The 12,596-nt window shown below is 35.5% G+C and overlaps 1 protein-coding gene across 2 annotated transcripts in view; it reads right to left on the bottom strand.

The window, feature by feature from the left end:
- LOC309839687 (charged multivesicular body protein 1B2-like) overlaps positions 1–12,596 on the bottom strand; it is a 38,388-nt gene that overhangs the window by 17,835 nt on the left and 7,957 nt on the right. The window contains exons 1-3 of one of the 2 annotated variants that reach the window (XM_082681563.1): positions 5,215–5,372; positions 4,230–4,546; positions 2,856–3,052 (exon numbers count right to left, since the gene is read on the bottom strand). In XM_082681563.1, the coding sequence (XP_082537689.1) occupies positions 2,856–2,876 (21 nt within the window). In that variant the 5' untranslated portion in view covers positions 2,877–3,052; positions 4,230–4,546; positions 5,215–5,372. Of the gene's footprint in view, positions 1–2,855; positions 3,053–4,229; positions 4,547–5,214; positions 5,373–12,596 lie in introns of those variants that run through there. The other variant, XM_082681562.1, reaches the window with a different exon arrangement.

A 12,596-nucleotide genomic window follows, 5' to 3' on the forward strand; every position in this document is an offset into this window, starting at 1 on the left:
GGAAGCCACTTTTTGTCTTTTTGATGACAGTCATTCTAACAGGTGTGAAGTGATGTCTTACTGTGTTTTGATTTGCATTTCCCTGATGATGCGTGATATTGAGAACATTTTCATGTACCTGTTGGCAAATTGGTATGTCTTTTTATGAAAAATGTATATTCAGATCCTCTACACATTTTTAAATCAGATTGTTTGGTATTTTGCTTTTGACTTGTATAAATTCTTTACATATTTCAGATATAAACGCCTTATCAGCTGTATGGTTTTCAAATATTTTCTCCCACTCAGTAAGTTGCCTTTTAAATTTTTTCATGGCTTCCTTTGCTGCGCAGAAGCTTTTTTGTTGGATGAAGTCCCACGTCTTTAATTTTGCTTTTGTTGCCTCTGCTTTTGGTGTCGATTCCAAAAAATCACTGCCAAGACCAGTATCAAGGAGTTTACCATCTACGTTTTCTTCTAGAGTTTTATGACTTCACGTTTAAAGTTCAAGTCTTTAATCCATTTTGAGATAACTGCTGTATATGTTGTAAGACAGTGGTCCAGTTTTATTCTTTTGCATGTGGCTGTCCAGCTTTCCCAACACTATTTACTGAAGAGACTGTCCTTTCCCCATTGTATATTCTTGGGTCCTTTGTTGCAAATAAATTACCATAAATGTGTGGGTTTATTTCTGATTTCTCTATTCTGTTTCATTGATCTACGTGTCTGTTTTTATGTCAATATCATGCTGTCTCATTTACCACAGCTTGGTAATATAGTTTGAAATCAGGAAGCATGATGTTTGAGCCTTGTTCTTTCTCAAGATGGCCTTGGATATTCAGAGTCTTTTGTGGTTCCATATAAATTTTAGGACTGTTTGTTCTATTTCTAGGAAAACTGCCATTGGCATCTTCATTGGGATTGAACTGAATTTGTAGATTGCTTTGAGCAGTATGGACATTCTAACAATATTAATTGTTCCAACCCATGAGAATGGAATATCTTTCCATTTATTTGCATCTTCTTCAATTTCTTTCATCAATGTCTTATAGTTTTCAGTGTAGTCTTTCAGGTCCTTGGTTAAGTTTCCCTAGGTATTTTATTTTTAATGAAATTGTAAATAAGATTGTTTTCTTAACTTCTCTGATAGTTCATTATTAGTTATAGAAACACAACTGATTTTTGTATATTGATTTTGTATCCTGCAACTTTATTGCATCTGTTTATTCTCATTTTTTTTTGGTGGATTCTTCTATATATAATGCCATGGGTTTTTTATATGTAATACATGTTATCTGCTAATAGAGACAGTTTTACTTCTTCCTTTCTGATTTCGATGTCTTTTATTTCTTTTTCTTGCCTAATTGCTCTGGCTAGGACTTCCAGCAGTATGTGGAACAGAAGTGGTAAAAGTCGGCATCCTTATCTTGATCTTAGAGGAAAACCTTTTAGCTTTTTTTCCTTGGGTATGATGCTAACTGTGGGCTTGTCATCTATGGCTTTCATTATGTTGAGGTACATTCCCCCTACGTCCACTTTGTTGAGAGCTGTTATCATGAATGAATGTTGAATTTTGTCACATGCCTTTTCTGCATCTATTGAGATGATTATATGATTTTTATCCTTCATTTTGTTAATGTGGTATATCACCCTGATTGACTTGTGGATGGTGAACCATCCCCACATCCCTGGAATAAATTCCATTTAATCATGGTGTATGACCCTTTTAATGCATTGTTGAATTTGGTTTGCTACTATTTTGTTGAGGATTTTTACATCTATGTTCATCAGGGCTATTGGCCTATAATGTTCTTTTCTTGTAGTTTCCTTGTCTGGTTTTGGTATCAGGGTAATGCTGGCCTCATAGAGTGAGTTTGGATGTGTCCCCTCCTCTTTAATTTTTTGGATGAGTGAATTTGAGGTTGATTGGTATTACAGTTGACCCTTGAACAACATGGGGCTAGGGGTGCCAAACCCCACTCAGTCAAAAATCCATGTATAACTTTACAGTTGGCCTTCTGTATCTACAGTTCTGCATCTGTGGATTCAACCGACCATGAATAGTGTAGTACTATAGTACATCTTGGTTGAAAAAAATATGTGCACAAGTGGACCTGTGAAGTTCAAACCTGTGTTGTTCAAAGGTGTACTTTAATTCTTTAAATGTCTGGTATAATTCACCGGTAAAACTATCTGGGCCTGGACTTTGTTTGTTGGGAATATGCATGTTTTAATACTGCTGTGCTTGACTGAGATTTGAAAATTCAAAAATTATTTTTAGGTTATTTCTAATTTCCTCAATATACAAAAATGTAAGACCAAAATCTTTTTTATGCTTTCTCTTTCCTTGAAATAGTTGGGCTTATACTTTTAGAAAAGGATGATGCTAATACATCAATTTTAAGTATTTTTTCTTCTAACTCAGCCTATTTCTTTCTCCTTTTCTGAAAGTTTTCTTCCCATAAAGTTTTCTCTATTAAGAGCATAAAATACCCAAAGTGACTCAGTTTAAGGGTAGGATATACGCTATTACCAAAGATCAGAGTAAGTTAATAAAATATTAAAGATAGATATAAAAATACACGTGTGCAGAAAAGAGTTAACACAGCAAGCCTGAGTCTGCTGTCCTTCGAAACGTCTATTTGCAAGTTTGGCGTGTAACTAGCATCTAGGAACTTGGATTTGGGGAAGGTTTACATCTTTCCCAGAACAGTTAAGAGTGGCTCACTGTGCCTAAACTCTTTATACAAACAATGTGGTTTATGCCAAACAATGGATTTCTTTCTGGGAGACTGGAATTTTGGTGTGTGCTAGGCAGAGGATCCCTGCGTGACTACCAATAAAAGCCTTGGACTCCCAGTCACAGGAGAACTTACTTGGTAGACAACATTTAACATATGTTGTCACAATTTGTTGCTGCAGGAATTAAGCTTCTCCTGTGTGTTTCCACTGAGAACTCTTGGAAGCTTAAGCCTGGATTCCTCCAGATATCGCCCCATGTGTTTTCCCTTTGTATCCTTTAGTGTAATATGTCATAGCCATGAGTCCAACTATATGCTGAGTCCTGTGAATCCTAGAAAATACACAATGCACAAGTCACAATATACATTAATTCTATGTACTATGTATATATAAAACTTATATTCAATGGAATATTACTCAGCCATAAAAAGAAATGAAATTGAGTTATTTGTAGTGAGGGGGATGGACCTAGAGTCTGTCATACAGAATGAAGTCAGTCAGAAAGAGAAAATCAAATACTGTATGCTAACACATATATATATGGAATCTTTAAAAAAATGGTTCTAATGAACCTAGGGGCAGGACAAGAATAAAGACGCAGATGTAGAGAATGGACTTGAGCACACGGGGAGGGGAAGGGTAAGCTGCAACGAAGTGAGAGAGTAGCACTGACATATATACACCATCAAATGTAAAACAGCTAGTGGGAAGCAGCCGCATAGCACAGGGAGATCAGCTGGGTGCTCTGTGACCACCTAGAGGGGTGGGATAGGGAGGGTGGGAAGGAGATGCAAGAGGGAGAGGATATGGGGATATATGTATACACATAGCTGATTCACTTTATTATACAGCAGAAACTGACACATGATTGTAAAGCAATTATACTCCAATAAAGATGTTAAAAAAATAAAAAACTTGGGCTTCCCTGGTGGCGCAGTGGTTGACAGTCCACCTGCTGATGCAGGGGACACGGGTTCGTGCCCTGGTCCAGCAAGATCCCACATGCCGCAGAGCGGCTGGGCCCGTGAGCCATGGCCGCTGAGCCTGCGTGTCTGGAGCCTGTGCTCCGCAACGGGAGAGGCCGCAACAGTGAGAGGCCCACGTACCGCAAAAAAAAAAAAAAAACAAAACTTTAGAGACTAAAGAAATTCAAATGAGCCAAAAAATGTGAAATATTATTCTGACATACAGGCTTTATACTTCTCAGTAACAGTGGTTCTGGCTACAAACCAAAGGACAGTCATTAGATCTAGGCAACAGAACAGTTAGGTAACAGCACAGTTATACTCTGTGTTATGAGCCATACTTGCACACATAAGTAGAAATAAACAAAAAAGCCATTATTATGTCAGATAATAAATAATTTACTTAATAGATATTTGGCTTAAAATGCTAAAGCCAGTAATCCTTCTTCAATGTAAAATAAACTAAAACAACCACTCTTCCATCATATAACTGTGCTCATTTCATGAGTTTAAAAAAAAGTAAAAAGATTAAAAATTACTTACCTTGGGGCTTCCCTGGTGGCGCAGTGGTTGAGAGTCCGCCTGTTGATGCAGGGGACATGGGTTCGTGCCCCGGTCCGGGAAGATCCCACATACTGTGGAGCAGCTGGGCCCAGGAGCCATGGCCACTGAGCCCGCGTGTCTGGAGCCTGTGCTCTGCAACGGGAGAGGCCACAACAGTGAGAGGTCCGCATACCACACACACACAAAAAAATTACTTACCTTTTTAATCTTGGCCTTTTCAGCCTTTTCTTCTTTATCACATTTCTTGGCATTCCTATTAAGTTCCTTTGCAGCAAACTTCAAGTTAAATAGGTGTTCTGAAATTATATGTTAAGGTTTAAAAAAAAAAAGTCATTTCCCAACCTAACTGAAAACAAGATGTTAAAATTATAAAACTTATAAGATTATGCTATTTGAACCAAATATTCACAAAGTATTTGAGGAAACAGAGCAATTTTTATCTCTTCCACATTTGTTTTCTGTTAAAATTAAGTTAATTATTTTAAGAAATAATTTTAGAAGAAAATAAGAAAAAGAAATAAATAAAACTTAATAATTTTAAGAAACTTAATTATTTCTATTAAAGCAAACTGATGGTTATCAAGGGGAAAGGTGGGGGGAGGGATAAATTAGGAGTTTGGGATTAACATACACACTACTATATATAAAACAGATAATCAACAAGGACCTACTGTATAGCACAGGGAAATCTACTCAATACTCTGTAATAACCTATATGGGAAAAGAATCTGAAAAATAATATATGTATATGTTTAACTAAATCACTTGGCTGTATACCTGAAACTAACACAACATTGTAAATCAACCATACTCCAATATAAAATAAAAATTTTAAAAATTAAAGTAATGGCAAGAAAGATTAATTACAAAGGGAAAAAGAGCAACTTTATAGTAGAGAAACCTGGCAGATACCACCTTACCAAAGATAATATCACCAGTAATAAAACATTTCAACACCATTTACCTTCTGAAATGATGAACTGGGAAGAGTACAGCATACTTATACGGTGGTGTTGTCAAAAACATAACCTCAATTTACTCCAGAGAAACCGTCAGGGAATCCTATACTGAGAGAGACATTCTATGTAAGATATAACTGACCAGTGTTCTTGTCAAGCGTCAAGTTCATGTAAAGCAAAGAAAGACTGAAGAACTGTTATAGAATGGAGAAGACGAAGGAGCCATGCCAACTAAATGCAATGTGTGATTGGATTCTGAAACAGAAAAAGGACATTAGGGGAAAAACTGGTGAAATCCAAATAAGATCTGTAGTTTAGTTAATATTGTAGTGATGTGGATTTCCTTCGGTTTATGATTATGTTTATGTAAGGTGTTAACATTAGGAGAAGCTTGGTAAAGGGAATAAAAGAAATCTCTGTACATTTCTGCAATTTCTCTTTAAGTCTAAAACTATTTTAAGATTAAACATTTTTAATTAAAAACGACAAAAATATAATGGGAATAAGACCCAAATAAGCAATATCACAAATCTTTCATTTTCATGACACAAGTAAAAACAAATATGAAGTAATGCACATGAATCTGACAAAGCAATGTGGATTATTTCAAAACCAACTGCTTTATATCATGATTAAATCACTATTAAGAATGATTCTATGTGTTTTCTGCCCTTTAGAAAAAGGTAAAATCTATTTTTTTTAAACCCTGATTCTATATTTCTTTGGGACATTTATAAAGGATGCAGGGTTCATTTTTTTGAAAGGCACACATACACTATATAAAGAGCTAACTGTTAGTTTGATTATATCACTATCAGAAAATAAGCATTATTCGATTATTTACCAAAGCTAAACCATAAATTAACCTTGTTCATCTCTCAAAGGCTTCATGGTTTTAATTTAACACCTTATATTTAGGGATAATGAGAGGGATGACTTGCTACCATGAGTATTTTTCATCAACAACAGATATAACTAGAATTGTTAAGAAAATAAGTATATGTGTATGAATTTCTGGGTAGTTTTAATGTATCATATATGTTACATTTTTAAGTAAGATTTATCAATTTCAGCTAGGTAACTGAGAAAATTATAGCTCCTTTTATAAATACGGTTTTTTAACCTAAGCACTACTGATATTTTGGGCTAGATAATACTTTGTTGTGGGGGATGTCTTATGTATTCTACGAAGTTTATAAGCATTCCTGGCTTTACCCACTAGATGACACTAGCAACCCCTCTGTTTTACGAATTACAATAACCAAAACTTTCTCCAGACATTGTCAAATGCTACCTGGGGAGGGGGGCAAAATCGAACCCTGCAGAGAACCTGAATCACTGAGATAGATGGAAATAAAGAAAAAGGTAATGATTTTTTTATTTTTCAAATCATCTCCCAAATAGAATTGCTGTCTCTGTAGAAAAAGTCACTATTGTTAAAAGCTGAAATAAGAAGCCAACTATTTTAGATGAATTCATATAATTTATATATTCATTGTTGTTTTTAAAGAATGATTTCAGTTTCCCTTAAACCTGAAATTTACTACAAACTGCAGATACTGAGGACTGACTACCTACTATAGCCAACTCTAATTTAATATTAATGGTTAAGAATGATCATGATATAAAATATTAGCCAAAAATATTAATAGGAGATCCATTACTAAAGTCCATTTAATACCATAAAGCTTTTCCCCCTTCATCCTAAAAAGACATGAACCACTTCCACATTTATAATAACACATTTATAATAACACATTTATAATAACACCTTGAAATACTGGATAAACTACAACAAATGCCCTTTTAAATACAGAGCTTAGATTGTAAAAATGGAAGGAAAATCCTCAGGAGACAGAAACAAGGAGGAATAAGTAAATATTAGTAGTAGGTAAGCACTGAAGCCCCTGAAGACAAAGTCCCCTATGGAGCCCATGAGATGAGACGCTGGAACTTAATTTTCTGAATAAACCTAGAACCTTGAAGGCTACAACATTAGCATAAGGGTGTCACAGAAAGAAGTCTTATCAGCTGGCAAAGGAAGATGAGATGACAAGGTTAACTGTCATTATGGGCCTTGGCTCACAGCTGGGGGTGGAGCAAACTAGATAAAAGAAAATTAGACAAAGCTGAGGAGAAAATTAGCAAACTGGAGAGGCCCACATACAGCAAAAAAAAAAATTAGCAAACTGACTATAGATCTGAATTAAGATTAGAGTGAAAAAATAAGGTTAATATGAAAGAGAGGACAAGAAATAAAGAAAACAGAATAAAAAGGTCTAATATCTGCAATACCACAAAGATATAATAAAGACAATGTGCAAAATGTTACATTCAAAGAGATAATACTTGAGAGTCTTCCATAACTGATGAGAATAAAATCTTTAGACTCAAGAAGCACAAATAAACAAAAAATCAAACAAAAAAACAATCGCAAGCAGAACATATAAAAATCAATCCAGAGAGGCAGAGTCAAGATGGTGGTGTGGGAAGATGTGGAGTTAGCATCCCCCCACAACTAGGGAGCCTTCCGGCCGCTGGTGGTATATTCTAATGCCCAAGGAGACAGGAGGAACCCCAGAGTGAACCAGTTTGCAGGATCTTGGTTTGCAAGCCTGGGGTTAGGCAGAAGCTACTGCAGTGGGAGCTCCAAGTCTGAAACACTGGACTAACAGAGAACTTCAGACCCCAGGGAATATTCACAGGAGTGAGGTCGCACAGAGCTCCCCATCTCAGCACCAAGACCCATCTCAGGTCTACCCAGTAGCCTACAAACTCCAGTGTTGGGAGCCTCAGGCCAAACAACCAGTAAAATAGCAGCACAATTTCACTCAAAAAAAAAAATAAGATGGCAAAAAATATGCCACAGATGAAGAAGCAAGGTAAAACTCTACAAGACCAAATAAATGAAGAGGAAATGGGCAATCTACCTGAAAAAGAATTCAGAGTAATGATAGTAAAAATCATCCAGAATCTCAGTAACAGAATGGAAGTACAGATTGAGAAAATACAAGAAATGTTTAACAAAGATCTAGAAGAACTAAAGAACAAACATAGATGAACAACACAATAACTGAAATGAAAAATACACTAGAAGGAATCAATAACAGAATAACTGAGGCAGAAGGATGAATAAGTGAGCTGGAAGACAAAATGGTGGAAATAACTGCTGAGGAGCAGAATAAAGAAAAAAGAATGAAAAGAATCCAGAACAAGCTCAGACATCTCTGGGACAACACTAAACGCAACAACATTTGAATTATAGGGGTCCCAGAAGACAAAGAGAAAAAGAAAAGGTCTGAGAAAATATTTGAGGAGATTATAGTTGAAAACGTTCCTAACATGGGAAAGGAAATAGTCACCCAAGTCCCATACAGGATGTCCCATACAGGATGAACCCAAGGAAAAACACACCAAGACGCATATTAATCATATTAACAAAAATTAAATTCAAAGAAAAAATATTAAAAGCAGCAAGGGAAAAACAAAAAATAACATATAAAGGAATCCCCATAAGGTTATCAGCTGATTTTTCAGTGGAAACTGCAGGCCAGAAGGGGTGGCAGGATACACTTAAAGTGATGAAAGAGAAAAACCTACAACCAAGATTACTCTACCCAGCAAGGATCTCATTCAGATTCAATAAAGAATTCAAAAGCTTTTCAGACAAGCAAAAGCTAAGAGAATTCAGCACCACCAAACCAGCTTTACAACAAATGCTAAAGAAACTTCTTGAAGCAGGAAACACAAGAGAAGAAAAAGACTCACAAAAACAAACCCAAAACAATTAAGAAAGTGGTCATAGGAACATACATATCGATAATAACCTTGATTGTAAATGGATTAAATGCCCCAGCCAAAAGACACAGACTGGCTGAATGGATACAAAAACAAGACCCATATATATGTTGTCTACAACAGACCCATTTCAGACCTAGGGACATATACAGACTGAAAGTGAAGGGATGGAAAAAGATATTCCATGCAAATGGAAATCAAAAGAAAGCTGGAGTAGCAATACTCATATCAGATAAAATAGACTTTAAAATAAAGACTGTTACAAAAGATAAGGAGGGACAGTACATAATGATCAAAGGAACAATCCAAGAAGAAGACAAAACAATTATAAATGTTTATGCACCCAACACAGGAGCACCTCAATACATAAGGCAAATGCTAACAACCATGAAAGGAGAAATCGACAGTAACACAATAACAGTATAGGACTTTAACAATGGACAGATCATCCAAACAGAAAATAAATAAGGAAACTCAAGCTTTAAATGACACAATAGACAAGATAGATCTTATTGATATTTATAGAACATTCCACCCCAAAGTGGCAGAATACACTTTCTTCTCAAGTGCACACGAAACATTCTCCAGGATAGATCACATCTTGGGTCACAAATCAATCCTCAAAAAATTTAAGAAAATTGAAATCGTATCAAGCATGTTTTTTGACCACAACGCTATAAGATTGGAAATCAATTACAGGAAAAAAACTGTAAAAAACAAATACAAGGAGGCTAAACAGTGCACTACTAAATAACCAAGAGGTCACTGAAGAAATCAAAGAAGAAATTTTAAAAATTCATAGGAAAAATTGACAATGAAAACACAATGACCCAAAACCTATGGGATGCAGTAAAAGCATTTCTAGGAGGAAAGTTTATAGCAATTCAATCTCACCTCAAGAAACAAGAAAAATCTCAAATAAACAATCTAGCCCTACACTAAAAGCAACTAGAGAAAGAAGAACAAAGAAAACCCAAAAACAGTAGAAGGAAAGAAATCATAAAGAACAGAGCAAAAATAAATGAAATAATAATGAAGAAAACAATAGCAAAGATCAATGAAACTAAAAGCTGGTTCTTTGAGAAGATAAACAAAATTGGTAAACCCTTAGCCAGACTGATCAAGAAAAAAAGGGAGGGGAGGCAAATCAATAAAATTAGAAATGAAAAAGGAGAAATCACAACTGACACTGCAGAAATACAAAGGATTATAAGAGACTACTACAAACAACTATATGCCAGTAAAATGGACAACCATGAAGAAATAGACACATTCTTGGAAAGGTACAATTTTCCAAGACTGAACAAGGAAGAATTAGATAATATAAACAGACCTATCACAAGTAATGAAATTGAAACCGTAATTAAAAATCTTCCAACAAACAAAAGTTCAGGACCAGATGGCTTCACAGGTGAATTCTATCAAACATTTAGAGAAGAGCTAACACCGATCCTTCTCAAACTCTTCCAAAAAACTGCAGAGGGAGAAACACTCCCAAATTCATTCTACAAAGCCCCTGTCACCCTGATACCAAAGCAGAAAAAGATACCACAAAAAAAGAAAATTATAGACCAATATCACTGATGAATATAGATGCAAAAATCCTCAACATAACACTAGCAAACAGAATCAAACAGCACATAAAAAGGATCAAAAACCATGATCAAGTGGGATTTAACCCAGGGATGCAAGGATTCTTCAATATATACAAATCAAACAATGTGATACACCACATTGATAAATTAAGGGAAAAAAACCATAGGATCTTCTCAATAGATGCAAAACAGCTTTTGACAAAATTCAACACCCATTCATGATAGAAATTCTCCAGAAAATGGGCATAGAGGGAACATACCTCAACATAATAAAGGCCATATATAACAAACCCACAGCAAGCATCAAACACAATGGTGAAAAATTGAAAGCATTTCCACTAAGATCAGGAAAAAGACAAAGATGTCCACTCTCACCACTCTTATTCATAGTTTTGGAAGTCCTGGCACAGCAATCAGAGAAGAAAAAGAAATAAAAGGAATACAAATTGGAAAAGAAGAAGTACAACTGTCACTGTTTGCCAATGACATGATAATATGCATAGAAAATCCTAAAGATGTCACCAGAAAACTACTAGATCTAATCAATGCATTTGGTAAGATTGCAGGATACAAAATTAATGCACAGAAGTCTCTGGCATTCCTATACACCAACAATGAAAAAAACACATAGAGAAATTAAGGAAACACTCCCATTTACCACTGTAACAAAAAGAATAAAATACCTAGGAACAAACCTGCCTAAGGAGGTGAAAGACTGGTACTCAGAAAACTATAAAGCACTGATGAAAGTAATCAAAGATGACATAAACAGATGGAGACATATACCATGTTCTTGGATTGGAAGAATCAATATTTTGAAAATGACTATACTACACAAAGCAATCTACAGATTCAATGCAATACCTATCAAACTACTTATGGCATTCTTCACAGAATTAGAATAAAATATCTTACAATTCATATGGAAACACAAAAGAACCTGAATAGCCAAAGCAATCTTGAGAAAGAAAAATAGAGTCAGAGGAATCAGGCTCCTGGATTTCTGACTATACTACAAAGCTACAGTAATCAAGACAGTATGGTACTGGCACAAAAACAGAAATATAGATCAATGGAACAGGATAGAAAGCCCAGAGATTAACCCACACACATATGGTCACCTTATCTTTGATAAAGGAGGCAAGAATATACAAAGGAGAAAAGACAGCCTCTTCAATAAGTGGTGCTGGGAAAACAGGACAGCTATATGTAAAAGAATAATGAACTTAGAACACTCCCTAACTCCATACATAAAAATAAACTCAAAATGGAGTAAAGACCTAAATGTAAGGCCAGACACTATCAAACTCTTAGAGGAAAACATAGGCAGAACACTCTATGACATAAATCACAGCAAGATACTTTTTGACCCACCTCCTAGAGAAATGGGAATAAAAACAAAAATAAACAAATGGGACCTAATGAAAGTTAAGAGCTTTTGCACAGCAAAGGAAACCATAAACAAGACCAAAAGACAACCCTCAGAATGGGAGAAAATATTTGCAAATGAAGCAACTGACAAAGGATTAATCTTCAAACTTTACAAGCAGCTCATGTAGCTCAATATCAAAAAAACAAACAACCCAATCCAAAAATGGGCAGAAGACCTAAACAGACATTTCTCCAAAGAAGATATACAGATTGCCAACAAACACATGAAAGAATGCTCAACATCATTAATCATTAGAGAAATGCAAATCAAAACTACAATGAGATATCATCTCACACTGGTCAGAATGGCCATCATCAAAAAATCTACAAACAATAAATGCTGGAGAGGCTGTGGAGAAAAGGGAACACTCTTGCACTGTTGGTGGGAATGTACATTGATACAGCCACTATGGAGAACATTATGGAGGTTCCTTAAAAAACTACAAATAGAACTACCATACGACCCAGCAATCCCACTACTGGGCATATACGCTGAGCAAACCATAATTCAAACAGAGTCATGTACCAAAATGTTCATTGCAGCTCTATTTACAATAGCCAGG

Source organism: Grampus griseus, assembly GCF_964374135.1.
Source record: "Grampus griseus genome assembly, chromosome: X".
NCBI lineage: Eukaryota > Metazoa > Chordata > Mammalia > Artiodactyla > Delphinidae > Grampus > Grampus griseus.